Consider the following 23368-nt stretch of genomic DNA (forward strand, 5'->3'; position numbering starts at 1 on the left):
GTCTTGTTTATGAATGAATTGACAACCGATTCAGCAAATAAAGCGCAATCAAAAGCAGATCCGTATGAATACACACACGGAAAATAGTCCATATCCGTATGAATACACACGGGGAAAATAATTCATACCTGTTCTCTATACACAAATCCAATCAACCAAGTACATCCCACATGTATCTCTATGACAATGTGGGACACTTGTAAACTCCTGACGTCACAGATTTCCCTTTTGTTGATTTTATCAATGAAAACACTGGAGTCTTTAGCCGCCTTAACAATTGTTGCAACTGTATTTGTATTCTATGTAATTGCACAGACCATTGGTCCCGCATCGTGCCAAACGCCTACAGAGAGTTTGCACTGATTTTTGTCGTCGATTTTTTGCATGATTTAGGTTTCATGTTGAAATGAACAAGTTGATTTATGAAAATTTATAAAATCGCTGTTATATCTGATGAAGTTTGGAACTATATTTCCGCGCGGAGCAATTAGTTTGGTGTCCGTCATCAGGCAAAATTCAGCGTAACGTCAACATCAGGTAAACAAAGATTGAACAACAAATCTGCTTGTTTCAATAGTCTGATTTTCAACCAGTTTTGCATGACTAATATCAATAAGCTGTACTTTGGCTCGGAACAGAAAGACAAAAGTGGCTCGCCAAAGGCTTGCTATTTTTGTATTTCTTTATCCTCGCCAAAATAAGGCTTCTATTTTAGGACACTGATCATATATTCTCTATTCTATTTACAAACGAAAACATCCTGATGATAAATACTGAATTTCTCGGATGTAGCCCAACACATCCCGGGATATTCTGTGGTATTTATTAATTGGGACAGGCCAGACGGGAACATGTACTCTCAAGTGTTCCAACGATAACGGAACATATAGTCCTCAGGGTTCTGACGCTATCCAAGACAAAAAAAAAAAAAAAAAAAATCGCGGACATGTTTTCATGGCCTTAGATATAGATCTTGGTTTGACATCTACTGTTTCGAATGGTTTACCAGAAACAGGTGTGATTGATAGATTAATTAAAAGGTGTAGTATGTTATGACCTCTGACACATAATTCAGTCAATCGAAAAGATCACGTGTTATCGGTAACTTTATGTTAAAAACAGTACATACAATTGACTACCCTCGCAATGCTACGATAAGTTGTACATTGAATACAAATGCATATGTGCCTATAGTAACTTGTGACGTGAATTAAATCCATACAGGTCTGGCATATTGTGCAGGCTACTCGACAAAGAAACATAACAAGAATTCTGTCTGTGTCACAATATCTCTTAAATGAACCATGTGGGTTATAGAGTAGTGTGCATAGAATAAGTCATACATGTCTAGATCTCGTGTCACCACATTTTTGGTAAATACAGTGTACCCAGTTTTATTGTAAATTATGCAAATCATTAATATGTTGTAAAATGCACGCACAATATTTCTTTCTCACTTCGAACCTGAAGACAGAAGACAGATTTCTGAAACAGTCTTTCACTTGGTGATACGAGCACCATATTTGGCAAAAAAAAAAAAAAAAAAAAGGCTTCAGAACCTACTCTCCTAGAAAAGTACGTTATCCACTTTAAAATACAAAATGTCCGCCAATTTTCAAGATGGCCGTCATTCGAAGCGGTTTTGAACGGTGTTTGAACTATGTTTTGATTGAATACTCCTATTTTGATGGTATATACATCGAAATACGTGCATAACTTACAATAAAACTGGGTACATTGTATTTTTTGAGTGTGAGTAATCCATTTCTGCATTTAGAAAATAAAAATTACTGAATATCATGATGATATAATGGGGATTACACTTTATCAACATATAGGGTACGTAATGTTAACTTCCATTCAGTGTTTTACAAACAATGTGAAGAAAAAACTGATTTACTTGTGTGTTGTTTGACTCAGAAAACGACTTGCTGTTGATGTACAGCTTCGATAGGTTCTTCTTTTAGTCCTCACATTCGCAGGCACACAACTGTGTACAATTCAGGCTGAAGCTATAGCATTTGCCTCGTCCTCAGCATTCAGTCTTGCAGCCACATTTTGTCAACTGCTCACAAGTCGGAGCAATGGGTGGAAGGGTTGTCCAGAGAACTTGCCAGACCTCACCATCATTTTGTCAGCACCAGCTCACAGGGCTTTCAGTGTGCATTTTGCAACCTGTTGCCTGGCCCCATATGCAGGCAGCTTGGAAGGCAGACTGTTTTACATGCTGAGCGAGGGATGCGCTTGTCGATGGAATGGCATTATAAGACCTTTGCTTCCGAGCAAACAAGTCCAGTTTTGTCTCATCCACTTTGCCTGTTGTAGTGTCCTTGTCATGCATGGTGATGACAAACTTCTCAAGGATGTTGATGCCTGCATCGTCTATGATAGATGGGTATTGACTGAGCTTTTTGAAGACAGGGCTCACTTCAGGGCAAACCTCCCATGCTTGCCATGCAGTTTTTTGCCTTTACCACGAAAAGCTGACACAACATCACAGTCAGTGAAGACTTCAAAGAACAACATACCACTGTTTTTTCTGGGCCAAGATCCACCACCATATCATGAACTGGCAACCACCGAATGCACTGACCTGGCCAAATTCTACCCAAATCATTTCTAAGCCTGCATCCTGAAGAGTCGCAAAAACGCTGATTGCAACAACAAGAATATCTGTGTCACATGCCTTTATCAACACAGACTTCATTTGTTGATTGGTTGCATGAAGAGCATGTGTGAGCTGATATGTCAAGTACTCGATCACATGGAATACTAAGACCATAGTCATTTAGCAATTCCACGAGGTGTCTCTTTTTGGTCTTTGCATAAACAGACATCCCAATGTAGACCATAAATGGGGTTTCTCTATCTCTGGAAAGCCTTTGTGTGGCAGTTCCTTCTTTGCACTTGACAAAGCAGATGTACTGAAGGAGCTGAGCCATTACTAGGTCAGTTGTAGTTGCTCCAAACCTTAGCTGAGATTTTATGTCTGTCCGATGCTCAATCATACATACAAACTGAAGCAAAGCTGGAGGCAGGGAATCGTACATTGAAGTCTCAAATAAATTGCCCTCAAACTTAGACGTGTGTTCGACCATGTGTCTGCGCAATATCTTAGCAGCTTTGGCGACAATAATGGCATCAGTATAGGGTGAAGTATATCTCGTCCTTTCCTGTTGTCCTGGTATCTCTCAGCCCAATGCAATATCTGTGATCAGACAGCTTATGAAAACGCTAGTTTTGAGTCACGTAATAGTCGCCATCTTGAAAACGGGCAGCCATATTGGAATTCAATTGACACCATTGATTTTTCCACTCAGAATACTTTAACTTTGATGTTTGGGTCATTAATACATTTCTGTTCATTCAAATTCTACTTTAAATTTTTTTTTTTTTTTTTTTTGCATTTGACGAGGCGGCCATCTTAAAAACTGGTGGCCATCTTGGATTTTCAGCTGGATAACGTACTTTTCTTAAAAAGTACATCCTGAACATCATTTGTGCCAAATTTGATGCTTTTTATCACAAAGAGAGATATTTTTATGGAATATTATCTTAATCTGTCCCACTATACTGTATTAGTACTGGCTCCTCTTGTTCTTCGTGTATCTTGTCTGAGCCGTAACTTTTTAAGTACTGAAGATATCCTTTTGAAGCAAGTATGACCACCCACAGTTGGTGTGCAATGCACTATGACCTCTAAAGTTCAAAGGTCAAACTAATTTCCAGTACATATACTAGAGATATCTTTATGAAACTTGGATCATGTGTATAACCCACATGCAAGTGCAGGCACTGAAATTAGGTCACTGTGACCTTCATATCAATGTCAAACATGTGTAAACTTCCGGTACATTTATGTCCATGCACTGAAATTTCAAGCGCTCACAGATATTTCGATAAAATTCAAAACACTGCTACAACCTACACTTGAAGGTCAAAGTTCAAATAAGTTTTTTTTTCAATCATTTTGTCTGGGCCAGTGCTTTACAACGATTAGAGATATTATGATGAAACTTGAAACTTACCCACATTTAAATTGATTTAAACATATTTTATTGCATAAATTGTATATACAAATGGTGAATTTAACTTATATAAATAGATAAATAACAGACACATATAAATGCAAAACTTTTTAGTTAAAATAGAAGTTATATTTCATCGAAAGCGATGATATCTTTTAAAAGGACTGCGCAGTATGCCGAGTTAAAAATATCAAGGATTTTCCTACTAGAGGCGATATAACTGTTCCTCATCGAGGTACAAAGAATAGTCCCTTTATTACTTTGTTTTCATACGTCATCGATACCAGTTTTAATTCTCTATTTCTCTATATCTCTATATACTGTACGGTAGCTTCAGTTAAAATTTTAATGGGAAATATCGGGTATATGATCGTAATAGTAACTACATGCTACATTTTATCTGTACATTATACAATAGATGCTAGTTCAAGTAGTGTTGTGATTTATATGTTTTTTTCTCGCATATATTGCAAATATGGATTGTTATTGTTGCATTATGTAACTCTGTTTATATTAAATAGCATTAAATCATAAAAACCATGTTGGTGAGCAAATAATTTGAGAAATGATGATTATTTAAATAAATAGATAAATTAATTTTTAAACGAATTATTAGTGTTCTTATTCGTTTATACTTGAGCGTCTCTTGTCAGTGTATCACGTCCATTGTAGCATATCGCGGGAGAAACCAAGGGCGACAACTCCTACTTATTGGTTAAACTTTGGCGAGGAGAAAAGTTACGGATGAATACAGGTTATTCCAAGATTATTGAACGAGATTGTTGTTCCTTACAAGTGATCGAACCAGCAACACTGTAGTTTAAAAACCATACCTATCTCCACGCACATTTATCTGTTATTTCTGATATCCTTCCCTTTTCGTTCTCAGATTCGTTATTGAAGTTTTTCGATAATAAAATACCGCAAAATGGGCAATGTAAAAGTTTGTACCTATCTATACGCTGTGTTTTAACGCCGAAATTGAATAGGGAAAATTATCTTGTCTTAATGTTAATTGTGAGATGTTTTACGAATGAATGTCGCTATATAATTATTTCGTTGTTATGAAAGATTAGTAGTTAGACTTCCAAATTTGCCTATATATGGTCACGTTTTGATCGAATGGACCTGTCGTTTTCAATTCTTTGATATTGGATGGGAGATCTCTCTTACCACAATTTCATCATATGGAGTCTTTTCGTGTAAAAATACATATACTGTAGACGCTCTCAAATTAATTACTTGATATTTGTTTTAATTCAATCAATTGATTTGATTGATTATCTATTTTATTATTATAGTTTAATTAAGTTATATAAATATTTAATAACTGGTCCTTGTTTTGGCGAAACAGAAAATTTGTGCTCATTTTTATTAACTAAATCCCATTGTTATTTTGATAGGTGGAGATGACATTTTATTAGGTCTTTGGGGTATCAGTTAATATGAGTAACCATGCTAATCTCAAACAAACACAATCTCCGAGTACTCGCTCTTATCAGAAGGAACGGACGGTCATGCTAGCGTAGTTGTTAGAATTCTGTAAAAATAGTAATCTATATATCGCCAATGGCAGAGTTGGTAATGACAGATATATCGGAAAGAATACGTGTAAAAATGTAACTCTCGTTGACTATTTAATGGTATCTTCAAATGTTTTCTCCTTCTTGAGTCACTTTGATGTACTTGACTTTGACCCTTTAATTTCAGACGTACATAACAGAATAATATTTTCTATAAATATGTCTGAAAATGTTACAGAGAAACCACTTGTAATTACAGAGAAAACTGGAAAATGGGTGAACGATAAAAAGGGTGATTTTATAGCGGATCTTAGATCTGATAACGAAGGGAAGCTACAAGCGATAAACACGATCATTGATGCTATGTTAGATTCAGATATTGAAATCTCCAAACAAGATGTAAATGATGTGGTAAATGATATTGCTAATCTGTTTGCGAAAATTTCAAGGGACGTCCTTGGAACCCAAAAGGTCAAGAGTAAAACTATTGTTAGCAGTAATAATATTAAAGACAAACCGTGGTTTACCCGTGATTGTGCTAGTAAGCGTAAAGAGTTTCACGAAGCAAAGAAAACTTACAGGAATTTGAAAAATAATGTGAACCGAAAAAAATTACGTAAAAAGAGTAGAGAATATAGAAAGTCGTTAAACAATAATTATAAAAAAATTCAAAAGGAAATTGAAGATGAGATGAGAAATGCTTCCAAGTTCAACCCAAAACTATTCTGGAACATTTTAAATAAAGTTGATAATAGGAAAAAAAGACAAAAAATCGATTTGTCGATCGATGAGCTATACGCATATTTTAAAAAGTTAAATAGTGATAACGACAAAGATGAGGAATTTATTATTCCAGACATGAGGGGAAGTTTATACGACGATATACTAAATAGTAGAATTACCTCTGAAGAAGTAACTACAGCTGTAAAAAAATTAAGTAATAACAAGGCAAGTGGCATTGATAACATAATTAACGAATATATAAAGAGTTCTATTGATATCATGTTACCTACTTATGTAAACCTTTTTAACATCATATTAGACACTGGAATAATACCAGAAAGCTGGAACACCGGAATAATTATCCCAATATATAAAAATAAGGGATACAAGAATGACTTAAATAATTACAGGGCGATAACGCTAGTATCTTGTCTTGGAAAAGTCTTCACATCAGTACAAAATACAAGGTTATACGAATTATCTGACCAGATCGGCCTCATTAGTAATGCCCAGGCAGGTTTTAGAAAAGGGCATTCAACAACTGATAACATATTTATCTTACATCTACTCATATCATTATACTTATCGTCTGGAAAAAAATTGTATTGTGTATTTATTGACTTTAAGAAAGCATTCGACTCAGTATGGCGTGTAGGATTGTGGAGGAAATTGCTTAAAAATAACATTACTGGTAAAATACTTAAAGTGTTATATAATTTATATTCAAACACGAAATCTTGTGTTAGAAATGGTAGTGATATGTCACAGATGTTTGCTTCTAATGTCGGATTGAAACAAGGAGAAAATTGTTCACCATTTTTGTTTGCCCTGTATCTTAATGATTTGGAGGATTTTTTATCAGAAAAAAATGTCGACTATTTGTTGAAACTAAATGAATTATGTTGGGATAATATTGGTGTTTTTATAAAATTGTTTGTTATTTTATATGCTGATGATACGGTGTTAATATCTGAAACACCAGAGGGTCTGCAAGCTATGTTAAATCATTTCCAACAGTACTGCCAAAATTGGAAATTAGGAGTGAACACCGAGAAAACTAAAATTGTCATTTTTTCTAAAAGAAAGAATAAATCTAGAAATAGTTTTTTACTTTACAATAACGAACTTGATATACAAAGCTCGTTCCCCTACCTAGGAGTTCTTTTTAATTACAATGGTAGTTTTGCCGCGGCAAAAAAACACTTGTCTGAGCAAGCTCGAAAAGCCCTGTTTGTAGTATACCGAAAAATAAGAAATATTGATTTACCGCTTGATTTGAAATTGAAATTATTTGATGCATTGGTATCCCCGATTTTATTATATTCAAGTGAAATATGGGGATATGAGAACTGTTATCTTATTGAAAAGATACATTTACAATTTTGTAAGAAAATTTTGGGGTTGAAGAAAAGTACAACCAATTTTATGGTCTACGGAGAAATCGGAAGATACCCTATTACTATAGATATTAAATTAAGAATGGTTAAATATTGGTACTCACTAATCCTGAATGAGAATAAATTATCAAGTTGCATGTATAAATTGATGTATTCACTCAACGAAACAGGCCAAATAGAATTCAAATGGATAAACTGCATCAAAAATATTTTAAACAGTGTTGGATTAGGTCATGTATGGATGTTTCAAAAAACTTGTTTACCACATATCAATTTTTTAAAATCTGAAGTTGCTCAGAGACTGAAGGACCAGTTTGTCAAATCTTGGTTTGACGAAATGGAAAAATCGTCCAGAGGACAAGTATATAGTATTTTAAAAAATGAATTTGGTATTGAAGAATATTTATTACGGTTGAATAAAAAAGATGCAGAATTTATCTGTAAATTCAGAACAGCAAATGTTAAATTGCCGGTAGAATTAGGTAGATGGAGAGGGATACAACATCTTGATCGAGTATGTCCCATGTGTAATAATGGTATAGGAGATGAGTTTCATTTTTTATTTTTGTGTAATAATGATGAAGTAAAACAGCTAAGACTGAAGTATATCCCGGGATACTACTGTAAATATCCTAACCGATACAAAATGAAAGGGATGTTCACAGTCTTTAATAAAAAGTTATTGATGAATGTAAGCATGTTTATTCAACGATTGTCATACATTTTATAATGCGACTGCGTTAATTGTTAGCATTGATTGTCCTAGATATTAAAATGTTTGAGCTGCTTACAATGTATGTTTTCGGAAAATCAACAAATATATAACATGTTTATAACTATGGCTGCCTGTCATGTACTAAAAATGTTTCAATATGTATGACCTCTTGTCACACATTGTTGTTGTCTGAGAGAAATAAAATCTTGAAAAAAAAATCTTGTAACTTTAGGAGGAATTCCTCTATGATTTGAAAAAGTAAACAATTTTATGAAAATGATAGTTTGACACTATAATTAACCATACAATAAAAATAAATGAAACTGGACTGTTTAAAATGTCGTTAAAACATAGTCTAGTATGGTTACTGATATTTTATCACAGATTGTATCATTAGACAAAAATCTAGATATAGATCGGGTGCACCTATGGTATGTCAACATGGATTTAATAACAGAAACTTGAGTCCGCGGTATCTACATTCCTGTTTTAACTTTATAAACATGTCCGTACAGCAGCTTTACAACACTGATGTTCAGATTATCAAAATGCTTCATTTTCTCATACGTCCCTGCTTAGATGTAATGGCCTTAATTATTTCAAGGTTTTTTTTTCCTGCATTCATGTTACATGGGTGTATGTGTATGTGTATCTAAATATGATGATGATGATGATGATGATTAAACGTTAAACGAAATCAGTTAATACAATAAATTTGAAATCAGTTTGCTTTAACTCTTCATTTTGAAAAGATGGTTTACAAACACAGCTATTTCAACTCTAATTAATCCCAAGCAGAGGCGTATTAGCCCTAACTATGTTTAGGTAAAAAATGGAATCCGATGTTTTCACAGGAACTACTAACTCATAAGTTGTAGCAGAGACCTGTGTCAGCCCCGTTGTGGGCCCCATTTTCAGTTTACGCATGAATGATTATGCCGATGCTTGGAAGGCGAGGGCGCTGCGTACCTAGCTTCCTGTACCACACAGCTGTGGCAACTTTGGAAATAGTGTGGCTCTCACCGGCTTATATAGCAGGGAATTGTTGCGTGTTTTTTTTGTGTAAGTATACCAAAATTTAAGCATAAAATGCAAACTAAGGTTGGAAGTATGCGTTTCTAGTGCAGCAACACATTCATGGAATCGAGAATCTTGTTGGTACGAAGTTCGGACCTATCCTAAACCTTGGGAAGTCGGTTGACAGAGAGGTGTCAGTGACAGTGAAAGTTCACTCATGCGAATCTCAGATTTTTTAATCTCATTATCTCATAGCATAGAGTAGGTGTGTACCAGTTGAACAATTTAACACTTTTCGTTAAAAATAGCAGATATAAACGGTTCCGGCGGTCACATTTATATTATTTTTAACTGTCATTGGTTTAGCTCCTTGAATTGACTAAGGATGAGAACCTATATTTTAGGATATCGAAAAGAAAAGCTGGATGTCTGAACGGTCAACCCCAGTGGGATATTGTACATTGTTAACAATTACAAGCTTATATCTCTTGTTGCATCAAAACTCTTTAGTAGAGAGTGAAGTATGTATTTCATTTGAGTGTATATTATGTACATCTTGCATTGACAACAAATTGTATAGTGGTAACATGTCTCTGGTGGTAATGAATTGAGTAAGATAGAAGTACGAAAAGCTGTCAAACCCACTCTCAGTGCTTGAAAGATTGAAGTTAGAAAATTACATATTCAGCAGTTTCTTATCTTATCGGTACTTACATTCTGAAGGATTATCACTTGGTATACGTTATTTGATGTCAATAAGAAATATCAACTCTTAAAAGGAAGGATTGAACATGACACTCTAATCAGACTCTGTGAATGTAAAATAGCGATGCCAATAGACATTTAGAGTCATATTTTGATGATGATTTCATTCCAATCTTCATCGCTGAAAGACTTAATTTTGTGCAATGTATTTTCAGTATTTGTATAAAGTAATGTAATGTCTTCCACAAAAACAATACATGGTAGCTTCATATTTAAACCAAGTAAATATTAGTACAATGTATATGTAACTGGGCACTGATGAAATATTTTTTGTTGTTGGGCTCAGATCACATCGACTTTTATTTCATGTATTTGTATGTTATTGAAAACATGTTTTTAGAATATCTGTTTGAAATTATGTGCATATTTGTTTCATACATATATCCATGGATGTAAGTACAAACAAATAAAAACAAGACAGAAAGAGATTAAGCAGTGCTTGTTTTTATAAAATATCTGTAGATCAAATGTTGATTTGATAGTTTCTTGCACATTTGTATATCAGCATGTTTTAGCCTGTTGACAGTAGCCTATTCAGTGCTGATATGAATTCGGGTAGTCTTATTTTCATCAAAATATTCAGAATTATTTTGTGAATTTTCAATTATTTTGGAAAATAATATATTCTTTATAGGCTACTAGCAGCAGCATGTTTTGGGTTGTAAAACATGGCAAGAAATAATGCTGGTATAATTACACATACTTCCTTTTTAAGTAGAATGCTACATATTCCTACCATAGAATGATAATAATGACACACCCTGGAATGTGTGGAATTTACAATGCTATCTGTTGTGTTGTCCTAAATACTTAGTAGTAGGAAATCTAGTCACCCACTACTAAACATCAGAGCTAGCCAGTGTTATACTTCAAGTATCACTGGTACATCAACGGAAGTAAAACTGGGAAGTGAAAGTGTAAACTCAAGTGTAGCTTTCTTTGATACTTGACACCTGGATGATTTAATTGTCATTTTAATTGTCAGTGTTAGTAAAGCATGAATATTTCCTGTAAGGAGACTTGATATAAACAGACAAAAATTTGACTGTGGTCAGTACAGGTAGGTCTCGGACAATGCCTTTGAGGTGAGATTATGTAGTGTACTATTTAGTGTGCTACTCTTTGGATCACCTGTACTGACCAAGTGTCCTGCAGCTGTCAGGGTTACATGTGGTGACCATGCTGTGGTCTGATTGTGTAGTGGTCAGTAGTAATTATGTGTGTACATGTAGTACAGGTGGTAAAGTGATATAACACTCACTGTAGCATGTAGACACCTACACGTGTGTAGTGATAGCTGTACCACAGACTTATCGGACTTATATACATATATATATGTATATAAGTCTGTGGCTGTACACACAAATGTGTCAGTATCTTCATCGTAATCTTTGTGTAATTGCTGTTCTTCCTCTACAAATGTTGGTTATCATATATCGGAGCAAACAGAAAAAACATAGCATTTGACTGTCATATAATTATCCTTTTTAATAAACAAGTTTTCTTAAAATTAAAATATAGGATATGCTTTAGTGAGTAATTTTCTATGTGAATAGTCTAATTCATCCCTACTATTATCTGTCCTTTCTTGGTACTATTTATATATTTCATAATATTGTATTAACTTCTGCTAACCCTTGAATAGGTTTTGTATTTGTTTACGTTATTCAGTGTATGTTATTCAGCTGTGTCATTAAATTCAAATCTATATTCTACAGCGTGATAGTTCAACCCTGTGTATGAAGCTGTAGCTACTACCTGTTGGAAATGGCGGGTGTAGTAGATGATGATGTCAAGCTGCATATGTTAGCAGCGGAGGAGACAGCTGGTGAGTAAACCAAAATGTACTACATACATGGTAACTAACAGGATTATCTAATTAGTTAATTGCCATGAACAGTATATACTATCTCCCTTATACATTAACACAGTAGGATAATAGCTTTCACTGTAAGCTGTAATACAGCATGATGTATACAATAAGAGGAGTGTACGTATTCATATTGCATGTACTTCTTCACTAGCTGGCAAAGATTTTAAAAAAGATAAAAAGGACTGTAGACAAACATCCATATTCATAGCCAAAATATTATAAAACTCACATGTATCCATGACTTAGATTATCTTCCTAAACATAGTCATTCAGTTGTATGGCTGCATTAAAATTTTTTATTTCAAACTCGGAAACTATATTCTTTTTCCGAATTTCCCTATCACGACAGGATCAGTATCATTGAGATTAATTTCAATTTATGTTTGACAACATTTAGGGGATATATTGCCTGCCAACATTTGCTGCAATGATGACTTAAAAAGTTGGTAAAATTTGACTAAGCAATCATATTTAGAAATTGAGAGTGCTTCTGATGAATCAATGATGTGGAAATCCCTGCTGCCAGTGGCACATGATAACATTAGCATGTACAATATTTTCCTGGCGGCAGCAGGTTAAGATTAAAGTGTAAATAAAAGAATAATTTAGAAGTTTTTGAGATGATTAAAAGGGTCACATATATGATTTCATTTTCTCCACAGATAGGGGGATAGATGCTTATAAGGGGTAGCAGAGATATTTGTGGTAATTACGGTATCAGAAATTTTTGATGTTCTGACATATGTAATCTTTTAATTCCCTGATGTCTTGTTGCTTTTTATTAGAATTGGGTAATTAGTTATAACTGCCAACCAATGATTGTGCCAACTGATAATCTCTTTTAATAGGATGACCTTATCAGCCAATGATTGTGCCAACTGATAATCTCTTTTAATAGGATGACCTTATCAGCCAATGATTGTGCCAACTGATAATCTCTTTTAATAGGATGACCTTATCAGCCAATGATTGTGCCAACTGATAATCTCTTTTAATAGGATGACCTTATCAGACAATGATTGTGCCAACTGATTGTGCCAACTGATAATCTCTTTTAATAGGATGACCTTATCAGCCAATGATTGTGCCAACTGATAATCTCTTTTAATAGGATGACCTTATCAGCCAATGATTGTGCCAACTGATAATCTCTTTTAATAGGATGACCTTATCAGCCAATGATTGTGCCAACTGATAATCTCTTTTAATAGGATGACCTTATCAGACAATGATTTGGTGATAATTGGTTGCTCTTTGAAAGTAAGGACGCAAGAACGGTAGCACGTGTTTACCAGAAGAGTCACTTGTTTTTAATACTTATATGTTTTATTGTCATGTTGCATTATTAAAAAAATGACAAAATTCTAAATTGAATTACATTACAGTTTTTCTGTGTTCAAATTTTCAAACCATGAAATTGTTAACAAACTTTAGATTTTGAAAATTTTAAATGTACAAATGTGTTTTCTGTATATGTATAAGCTGCTGGACAAAAGTGTTGATATTTGATTGGGTTATGATTCACATAATAGTTTGTTTATTATGATAAATTCTCTAATTCTGAATGAATATCACTATATGTTAAGGAAGTGCACATAAGTTTATAATGATCATATGACAGATGAAGAATTGAACCACTTGCATGCAATTTATAATTAATCAGATGGTTAGGTAGTTTGATTCTTCAATAGGAAGCATTTTATTCTGAATTAAAATTATTTTTACACTGGAAATTGATTTTGATTCATCAGAAATGTAAATAACAATATGTTCTTTAACCAAATACACTAAAGCTGGAACAGTTATGTTTGTTGTTTCTTACAACAGTTGGTCGCCCTGCTATACTGGGTACGTAGACATTGATTGATGTTAGCTTTTTTGTGGAGTATGATATCATTAGTAGAATTTTATTGTTGATACAAATTTTAGTTGATTCCACAAATGTTTTTTGTTAATGCATGCTATTTTTATTTAGATATGATGTTGTTTTATTTTTAGTTTTTTTGTTTAATTCCCGTTTGTTTGTGTATTGTTCCTGTCTGGTTACGTATTGAAATTCAATTTTTTTCAGTTTTAAGATATTTTATTGATGATGGAGGATACATTCACCTGTAGAAATAGACATTGTATTATTCTATTATAATGTTTTCTGTAGAGATCTAGAATGACAGCCTTGTTAGAGCTTGTTTCATTCAGTCAGTTTGAAATTATTTTTCATTGAAATCAAAATCATTGTTGTGTCAAAAAGAAATTTGTAAACTATGTATTCCTTTCTACAAGTATAAACATATTAATGTTTGTCCCTGGTATTATTTATTTATATTACAGGGTAAAGATTGATACACATGAACTATATGAGACACCCTTGTAACATTATATCACCAGTAAATCTGGGGCCTGTTAACATGACACCTCCACTTCTTCCTGTGTATATATCTTCTTACACATACAAATGTATCTTCCTGTGTACAGAATGTGTTTCTGTCACCCAAAATGTTGTAGTACATATCACAGAGTATATTATAAGACTGTACTACTTATTGTCACACCACTTTGCTTGTCCACTTCAGTTTATTTTTTATTGTTTTGATTTTACAATGTTGATGTTTTATTTATTGTTGGTGGTGAAATATACCCACTATAGTATGTTTGATTCTATTGAAAGATTTTAGTAATGAGAGGTGGGTGAAAAGATTTGATAAATAATTACCATAATGTTATAATTACACAGTATGTGATAAAGACCATGGAAATGAGAAATGGATTGCTGGAAGATTGTTGTATTAATCATGATCAACAAATAATTACCTTGTTATCTACCCTTTACTTCAGTCTGTAATGTTACTACAGTCATCTAACATATTTTGTATAGATTGTACTTTAAAACTATGCTTTCATTGTCTTAAATAGAAACTCATACAATTCATTGCATATGACCTTGGTATCTTTTAATGTAAATCTCGAGTTTTTGAAATACCTGAATTAAGAAACATACCAAATTGATAACCTTCACTATCAGAAATATGTCTTAAGTTTACTATCATAATGTACATTCCAATAATTTCCCCCCACCTGGCCCCTCAGGTAGACTATACTATACACATATATGTGTACAGTAAACATCAAGTGACCCCTGACCAGGGATTTTGTGTGACCTTTCCTCATCACTGATTCTGCCTGTACACATGTTCCTGGGAGGAAACCTGGCCGTGAGATTTTAATGTTTTTTTAGTACTCGTACATGTACTTTGTTTGTAGGAGGTGTTTTAAACTGAATTTTATATATTATAACACTGGTGGGTGGGGGATATTTATAAAACGACAGGGTTGGTAGGGTGTGTATACCTAGGAGGAATCTTAGCTATGTTGAACAAGACATCTATACCCTACAAATCTATTGAGAGAACTATCATATACCTGTAGAATGTCTTACAATGTCACTAACATAAACTTTACTGGTACAGGTTAAAAGACTCGGGCCATGTGTAACAAATATTCTATGGGATATGGTCATTTTACTACATTTTTTTCGGACTTTCTCTCTTGTTTGTCAGGTCACTTTTTCACGCGTTTTAGGTTACAGTTCAGCTATATATAGAAGGCTCAGTATACCTGTTGACCCTCCCTATTTTTGTTGGAGTCTTCCTCATAACTTGGACTAATCATGTCATTAGTTACAAATATTTATGTAATACATCTTAATCAATATTTAGTTTGGTTTATTTTACTACATGAGTTACTTATGTTTAATTACATTCTATTTTTATATGTAGCTAAAACTAGCTACATAAGGCAATGTTTTCTAAATGAATACAGAAAACTTCATAACAGTAGGAAGATATCTGATTAATGAGGTTCCGCTCGAAGTCATCTAAGTATGTAAATTCCAGGGAAAATATTCCAGCCACACTTCATCATAATTAGCCAATCACATCATAGATAGTACCAGATAAAATCTCTGTCTTTTGACATTTCTCCATTCTCTATAACGACAAGACCATTGTAAGAAATGAATATGAAGGGAGATCAGGTGGCAGTGGTAATGTATTCTCCTTTCACCAAGACCTCTGGGTTTCATATTCACAGTACAGATGTAAAGTATGGGGATCAACTGCCCAAACATGTGGGTTTTCCTGAACTGGTACTCCGGTTTCCAGTAAAACCCATCGCATGCTTGTATTCGGGCCAACAAGATCTTATAATATGATAAAATCTTATTTCGAGTTGTTGTAAAATAAATAAAGAAACTCAATATTTTGGTGACATTTTCCTGGTTCATAATTAATGTTGATCACAAAGAACTGAAAATTTACTTCTATACCTCGATGGGCTGAAATATACTTGAATTACAATCCCTTTTGGCTTTGAAATGTGAATATGTGTCGAATACAACTAACTCAGTTTAGTTTTTGTGCCCTTGTGAATACAAGTTTCATCAATGCAGGTTGATGTTAAAAGCCAATGTAAACTGATTTGCATTATGATCGCATGACAGTTACAAAAATCTTTCAGTCTGTAAATATGAATAGGACATTAGGAATAACCAGACTACATGCTTGTGTACCTGTTTGGTAGATGTACAATGCATGCAGATTGCTGCCATGTTTCCCTGTTCTACAGGTATATATAAACACATGGTATACTGATGTGTAGGCGGAATTGATCAAAAGAGCAAACATTGCCTGGTTCCAGGTGGGGCTACATGTCCAGGTACATTTCAATATTAGCTTTAGGAGGATCATAAATGTTTTCAATCATAAAAATTACCACATTCCTGTACAAAAACATTGAATAGTATAGTTGTAACATGTCTGTGATGCAGGATAAGGCCTTTCTGGCTTCAGACAGAGACACAGGTACTGTATAAGTCTTCACACCAATCTACATGTCTAGATCTGATATTGTATAAACACAGTCCATGGCCAAACTGTATTGAGTATTGCATGGTATGTAAGTTTAAGGTATTATGATGAAGATTACCATTAGGTAAGGTATTGTTTTATTTGTGTGTTACACTACAATGGATATTTATAAGTATGATCTATATGCTAACTAATGTGAAATCTTATATTCATGGGGCGCAAATTTTCATGGTATTTTCAGAAACAGAGTTTGTGGACACATGAATTGATGATTAAATTATCCTTGAAATCAAAGAAAATAAAATCATTGATTTCACAGTAGATAGTTGTGTTCATCAAAATATCATATACCTTCATGGTGAAGACTTAATATATCCTAGTTAGGGAAGCATGACACAGAAGTCACATGATTCTAAAATTGTTGTAAAATCTCATAATTGTTAGATATTATCTAGGTTTTAGCAATGAGTCGTAGGTTGAAAGCAAATTACTTCCCATTTTGTACAACACTTTGTAAGAAAAACAGTAATCAAATACTACAGCTGATCTGATCGAGATATCATGTGACCATCTAATCTATCTTAGGATTGTATATCATGTAATATTCAACTCAGATATAACTTGTCCACTTAGATATACCTTGTCCACTCAGATATAACTTGTCCACTCAGATATAACTTGTCCACTCAGATATAACTTGTCCACTTAGATATACCTTGTCCACTCAGATATAACTTGTCCACTCAGATATAACTTGTCCACTCAGATATAACTTGTCCACATCATGTATGGGCACAAACATTACCTGTGCTGGGCCCAAACATTACCTGTACTAGGTGTGAACATTACCTGTACTGGGTCTGAACATTACCTGTACTGGGTCTGAACATTACCTGTACTGGGCCTGAACATTACCTGTACTGGGCCTGAACATTACCTGTACTGGGCCTGAACATGACCTGTACTGGGCCTGAACATTACCTGTACTAGACCTGAACATTACCTGTACTAGGCCTGAACATTACCTGTGCTAGGCCAGAACATTACCTGTACTAGGACTGAACATTACCTGTACTAGGCCTGAACATTACCTGTGCTAGGCCAGAACATTACCTGTACTAGGACTGAACATTACCTGTACTAGGCATGAACATTACCTGTACTAGGACTGAACATTACCTGTACTAGGCCTGAACATTACCTGTGCTAGGCCAGAACATTACCTGTACTAGGACTGAACATTACCTGTACTAGGCCTGAACATTACCTGTGCTAGGCCAGAACATTACCTGTACTAGGACTGAACATTACCTGTACAAGGCCAGAACAGTTAATTGGCCACCATTTACTTGTAACATAAACCAATCTATAATGGTTTAAATAGTTCAAAAGATAAATTACCTAAAAAATACATATCGCTTCTCCAGTACACATATAAGGACAGGTAAATGCAAATGATTTTAATTTACAATGGTGCTGTATGACAGTGGAACCTCAGTAGTTATGACATTTTTCTGTTTCAAATTGCAAACATTGTTCTCTCTTTATACAGTCAAATGAAAGAACTGACGACATTCAAAGAACTTAAGGTTAGTCAATAAAGACCGATCCTATCTGAACAATGAGGAAGCATTTATCATATTTAAACAGAAACTATGATATTCTACTGTATTAACATATTTAGATCCTGTCTTACACCTATGTATATGCAGCAGGAATGAGTATATCAGCATTGTGGTGGTGTTACTGTTATATTGATCTTGTTCTGTAATGAACTTTTTCATTTGGGGTTTTATGTGGTCAAATAGGATTGAAAATTACCTGAAATATCTCTTGTTTTATATTGTAATGAATTTGTTTTCCAATGTAATGCATCACTTTCAGCCTAACTAACTACAAACATGGATAGACAGAACTCCAGAGAGCCTCTTTGGGATATGCCGTCCCGAAATAGGACTTCTTATGCTCAGATGACACGATTTGCAGAATCCTTTAATCCTATGGCTGTAATAGGTGGGTGGTATACCTCCTACATGCACTGTGTCAGCCAGGTTATCCTAGTATACTGGTTAACATGAGTAGTGATATAGTCAGATAGATATTTGACTGAAGGTTTTGTAGTGGGTGCTTATTTTTTTAAAACCCCAACAACTTCTCATGTGTTTCTATAATGAACATAGCTGTTTTAACTTGTTGATGATAAATCTTTCAATGTTACTTGCTCCATTATTGCTTGGAGAAATAAAAATACTGTTGTTATAGTTTATCTTGATGATAAACATATAAGAAAGTCATATCAGATGTAAGGAAAAAGATGAAATAAACAGAAACGACAAAAAACCTTCAGAGATCATTATTTCTAATATGACCGTCATTGTCAATGTTATTGCAATGCCATGCTTCTTTTTCAGTATCTTTTAATACAGGGTGCTTTTTAATTATCATATGTATACTTAACTTATCTTGTATATGTTTCTGGATGTTCCGGGTTTTCATCTCATTTTCAGTCTTACATTCATGCATGTACCCCCCCCCCCCCCCCCCCCCCCACACACACACACACACAAATATATATATAAAGCTTCATGTATGTAGAAAGAGATAACTTTATATACTATATATGATGGATTTTATAATCAGGTTTACTGTTTGTAACTGTGTCCAAGTTTGTATTTAACCATATAATTTGTACTACATGTAAGTTTCATTTCTTCTTAGTTATGGTTACATTTTATTGCCTGTGTACTAGAAAGAATAGATAAATATACGGTTCTATATTTATTATACATTTTATTTCCTGTGTACTAGAAAGAATAGATAAATCTACAGTTCTATATTTATCATACATTTTATTTCCTAGAAAGAATGGATAAATCTACTGTATCTTATTGCCTGTGTACTATAAAGAATAGATAAATATACAGTTCTATATTTATCATACATTTTATTTCCTGTGTTCTAGAAAGAATGGATAAATCTACTGTCTATATTTATAAATATTGCCTGTGTACTAGAAAGGATAGATAAATCTACTGTCTATATTTATCATACATTTTATTTCCTGTGTAATAGAAAGAATGGATAAATCTACAGTTTCTATATTTATTATACATTTTATTTCCTGTGTACTAGAAAGAATGGATAAATCTACAGTTCTATATTTATCATACATTTTATTTCCTGTGTACTAGAAAGAAAAGATAAATCTACAGTTTCTATATTTATCATACATTTTATTGCCTGTATACTAGAAAGAAAAGATAAATCTACAGTGTCTATATATATACATTTTATTGCCTGTATACTAGAAAGAATGGATAAATATACAGTTCTATATTTATCATACATTTTATTGCCTGTGTACTAGAAAGAATAGATAAATATACAGTTCTATATTTATCATACATTTTATTTCCTGTGTACTAGAAAGAATAGATAAATCTACAGTTTCTATATTTGATAAACATTTTAGATTGTTTGTACTTTCCAATTTTTTATAATTTGTAAACTCTTATTTTCTGTTGAAAAAAAACCTATCCATGTCTCCAGTGCTTCATTGAAAATACTAATCTGTCTGAACTTACTGTCCAGAAGTTTGGCCACCTCCATCTTTGCGTCATAAGTTTTTGGTCACTACTGAATGAGTGCTATAATTGTAATGTTTTGAGATAAGAATCTTTGTCATTGTTTCTTCACATATTTGATGGACAGAATTCACATTACTGGAAATAAAAAAAAATTGCAGATATTTATGCTGTATCAAGGGATTTCCCTGGTATTCAATACACTTAAAGAGTGCATTTAGATGTAACAATGGATATCATATACATAGCACCCATATGACTTTAAGTTTGACGTAGAAATGTTTGTTTTCTTCATTATTTGTTAGAATACTTCATCATTTGATCAAAAGGGTCTGAATTCATTTCTTTTTCGTGTGGGGTTCATGCAACTCTTCACATACAGTTTTTATTTTAGTGAAAATTAAAAAAATGTTAGACTTGTTTCATAAATCATATCTCCGATGCAAACTCTTGTAAGATTCTGCTTTTTTGTGTCAGATTAGGAAAACACCATAGTATACGTAAAGGAGCACCTGGTAGTCCATTTAATGGCAAACACCCAAAATTTCAGGTCTAAGATTGATGTATATTGTATATGATATGTGGGTGTTTAATTCAATAAAAGGTGATATTGCCACGAGTTAGACAAAAACTCTGTCCTTAAAGTAAAGGGTATTGGTAATGATTGTTGAGTAATGTGTGTGAATTATATAGTGTGGTTATAATTGAGCAAAGAGATAATGTGTTACATGTTGTGAATCCAGGTAGTGAATCATGTAGATGAAAACTGGTTGTAAATCTTGTTCCCAGTACAGTCCTTTCAGCGTGGATGTATAGATCAGCATGGCTGATGAATATAACATCAAATCAGTGTTATTCATGTAAATACTTAGAATTATACGTACATGCTCATAACAAACCAAATAATCCCTTAGATTTTACCTTGACAGAGATTCTGATTCTATGTTAAATGTACATTTTATGACCTTGATTCTAGATGTAGTGTTGATACAATGTCTTGGATCTTTGTAAGATAGATTTAGCTCCTGGAAAGGATATTCTGTTTATATTGTGTAGATATTTCCTTTATAACCAAAATGTCAATCCTATCAATATTTATGTAATTTCCTGTTAGGCTGTGTTCAGATAATAGTGAGTGTGGGTACAAATCCCTATACACGACATTAAAGTGGAAATACTCAGGATTTCATGCGTAATGACAACAGATAAATCCTTTCATTCAACACTTCTTTCAAAGTCACTTTCAAAAACTAAGATCTGGCAACACTTGTAATAGACTGATGCAGTTGTCTTGTTGGCATGTGTCACATAGTATTGAATGAGATAGCCTTCTGAGGAGCAGGGTCTCAACCATTAGAGAACTTGATAGGCAGGGTTGTAGCACAGTCAACAGGATGTAATGATTGTGGGCACCTCTAGCCTTGATAGCCCAATATTGACAGGGTTATCAACTTAGTTTCTTTGGTTGTGTACTTGATATGAAGTGCATGATAACATTGTTGATCAGCTGTTGACCCTCTGTGTCTCAAGGTGAAGTCAGCACACCCAATATACACAGAGATTTTTGCTGGATGTAAAACAAATGATTCATTCTTTAAAAATGCATGGAGAACTGGTGATGTTTAAACTGAATTAATACCACTCTTGTCTGGAAATAGTTGTCCTGTCTTTAAATAATATAACAAGTGTTTAATGTTGAAATCAAGATTAGGATTTGTGTCAGGTCTAAAGAAGAAAAAAACATCTGAATATCTAGACACTCTTTTGTTGAAAGTATCTGTAGACGACAGCTGTTTGACAATCTGTATCTTTGTATATAATCAAAATTTTCAAAAGTCAACACAAGAAAGGTTAAAAAACTCCCTGTTATTCAGTTCCCTCTGTCCTCCACACTTTACTGTGTTGGGATATAGAAAGGATATTGAGACTGTCAGATTGACAATTCTGACTAGATAATGAATTGAAGTACTTTATTGTAAAACTGTATATCTAAAACATATATAGTAGGTGTACAGGAAGACTTGGATCAGACATATGTACCAATATAGTAGGTGTACAGGAAGACTTGGATCAGACATATGTACCAATATAGTAGGTGTACAGGAAGACTTGGATCAGACATATGTACCAATATAGTAGGTGTATAGGTGTACAGGAAGACTTGGATCAGACATATGTACCAATATAGTAGGTGTACAGGAAGACTTGGATCAGACATATGTACCAATATAGTAGGTGTACAGGAAGACTTGGATCAGACATATGTACCAATATAGTAGGTGTACAGGAAGACTTGGATCAGACATATGTACCAATATAGTAGGTGTACAGGAAGACTTGGATCAGACATATGTACCAATATAGTAGGTGTATAGGTGTACAGGAAGACTTGGATCAGACATATGTACCAATATAGTAGGTGTACAGGAAGACTTGGATCAGACATATGTACCAATATAGTAGTGTACAGGTGTGCAGGAAGACTTGGATCAGACATATGTACCAATATAGTAGCGTATAGGTTTGCAGGAAGACTTGGAGTAGGTGTACAGGAAGACTTGAGACATATGTACCATATATAGGTGTAGGTGTACAGGAAGACTTGGATCAGACATATGTACCAATATAGTAGTGTACAGGTGTACAGGAAGACTTGGATCAGACATATGTACCAATATAGTAGTGTACAGGTGTACAGGAAGACTTGGATCAGACATATGTACCAATATAGTAGTGTATAGGTGTACAGGAAGACTTGGATCAGACATATGCACCAATATAGTAGGTGTATAGGTGTACAGGAAGACTTAGATCAGACATATGATAACTCTGAGGACAGTTCTCCTTCATTAAATATGATAGTAGTATATGTACAGACTTT

At 33.8% G+C, this 23368-nt stretch overlaps 1 protein-coding gene across 5 annotated transcripts in view; it reads left to right on the plus strand.

Annotated features, from left to right (window-relative positions):
* Positions 1-9402: 9402 nt before the first annotated feature.
* LOC132565170 (anoctamin-1-like) overlaps positions 9403-23368 on the plus strand; it is a 61397-nt gene continuing 47431 nt past the window's right edge. For 4 of the 5 annotated variants that reach the window (XM_060229792.1, XM_060229795.1, XM_060229796.1 and 1 more), the window contains exons 1-4: positions 9403-9448; positions 11887-11996; positions 13869-13889; positions 18788-18916. In XM_060229792.1, coding sequence (XP_060085775.1) covers positions 18805-18916 — 112 coding nt within the window. In that variant the 5' untranslated portion in view covers positions 9403-9448; positions 11887-11996; positions 13869-13889; positions 18788-18804. Of the gene's footprint in view, positions 9449-9647; positions 9665-11886; positions 11997-13868; positions 13890-18787; positions 18917-23368 lie in introns of those variants that run through there. The other variant, XM_060229793.1, reaches the window with a different exon arrangement.

Source organism: Ylistrum balloti, unplaced genomic scaffold (assembly GCF_031769215.1).
Source record: "Ylistrum balloti isolate Yb309-2 unplaced genomic scaffold, AGI_CSIRO_Ybal_v1 Utg369700, whole genome shotgun sequence".
Lineage (NCBI taxonomy): Eukaryota > Metazoa > Mollusca > Bivalvia > Pectinida > Pectinidae > Ylistrum > Ylistrum balloti.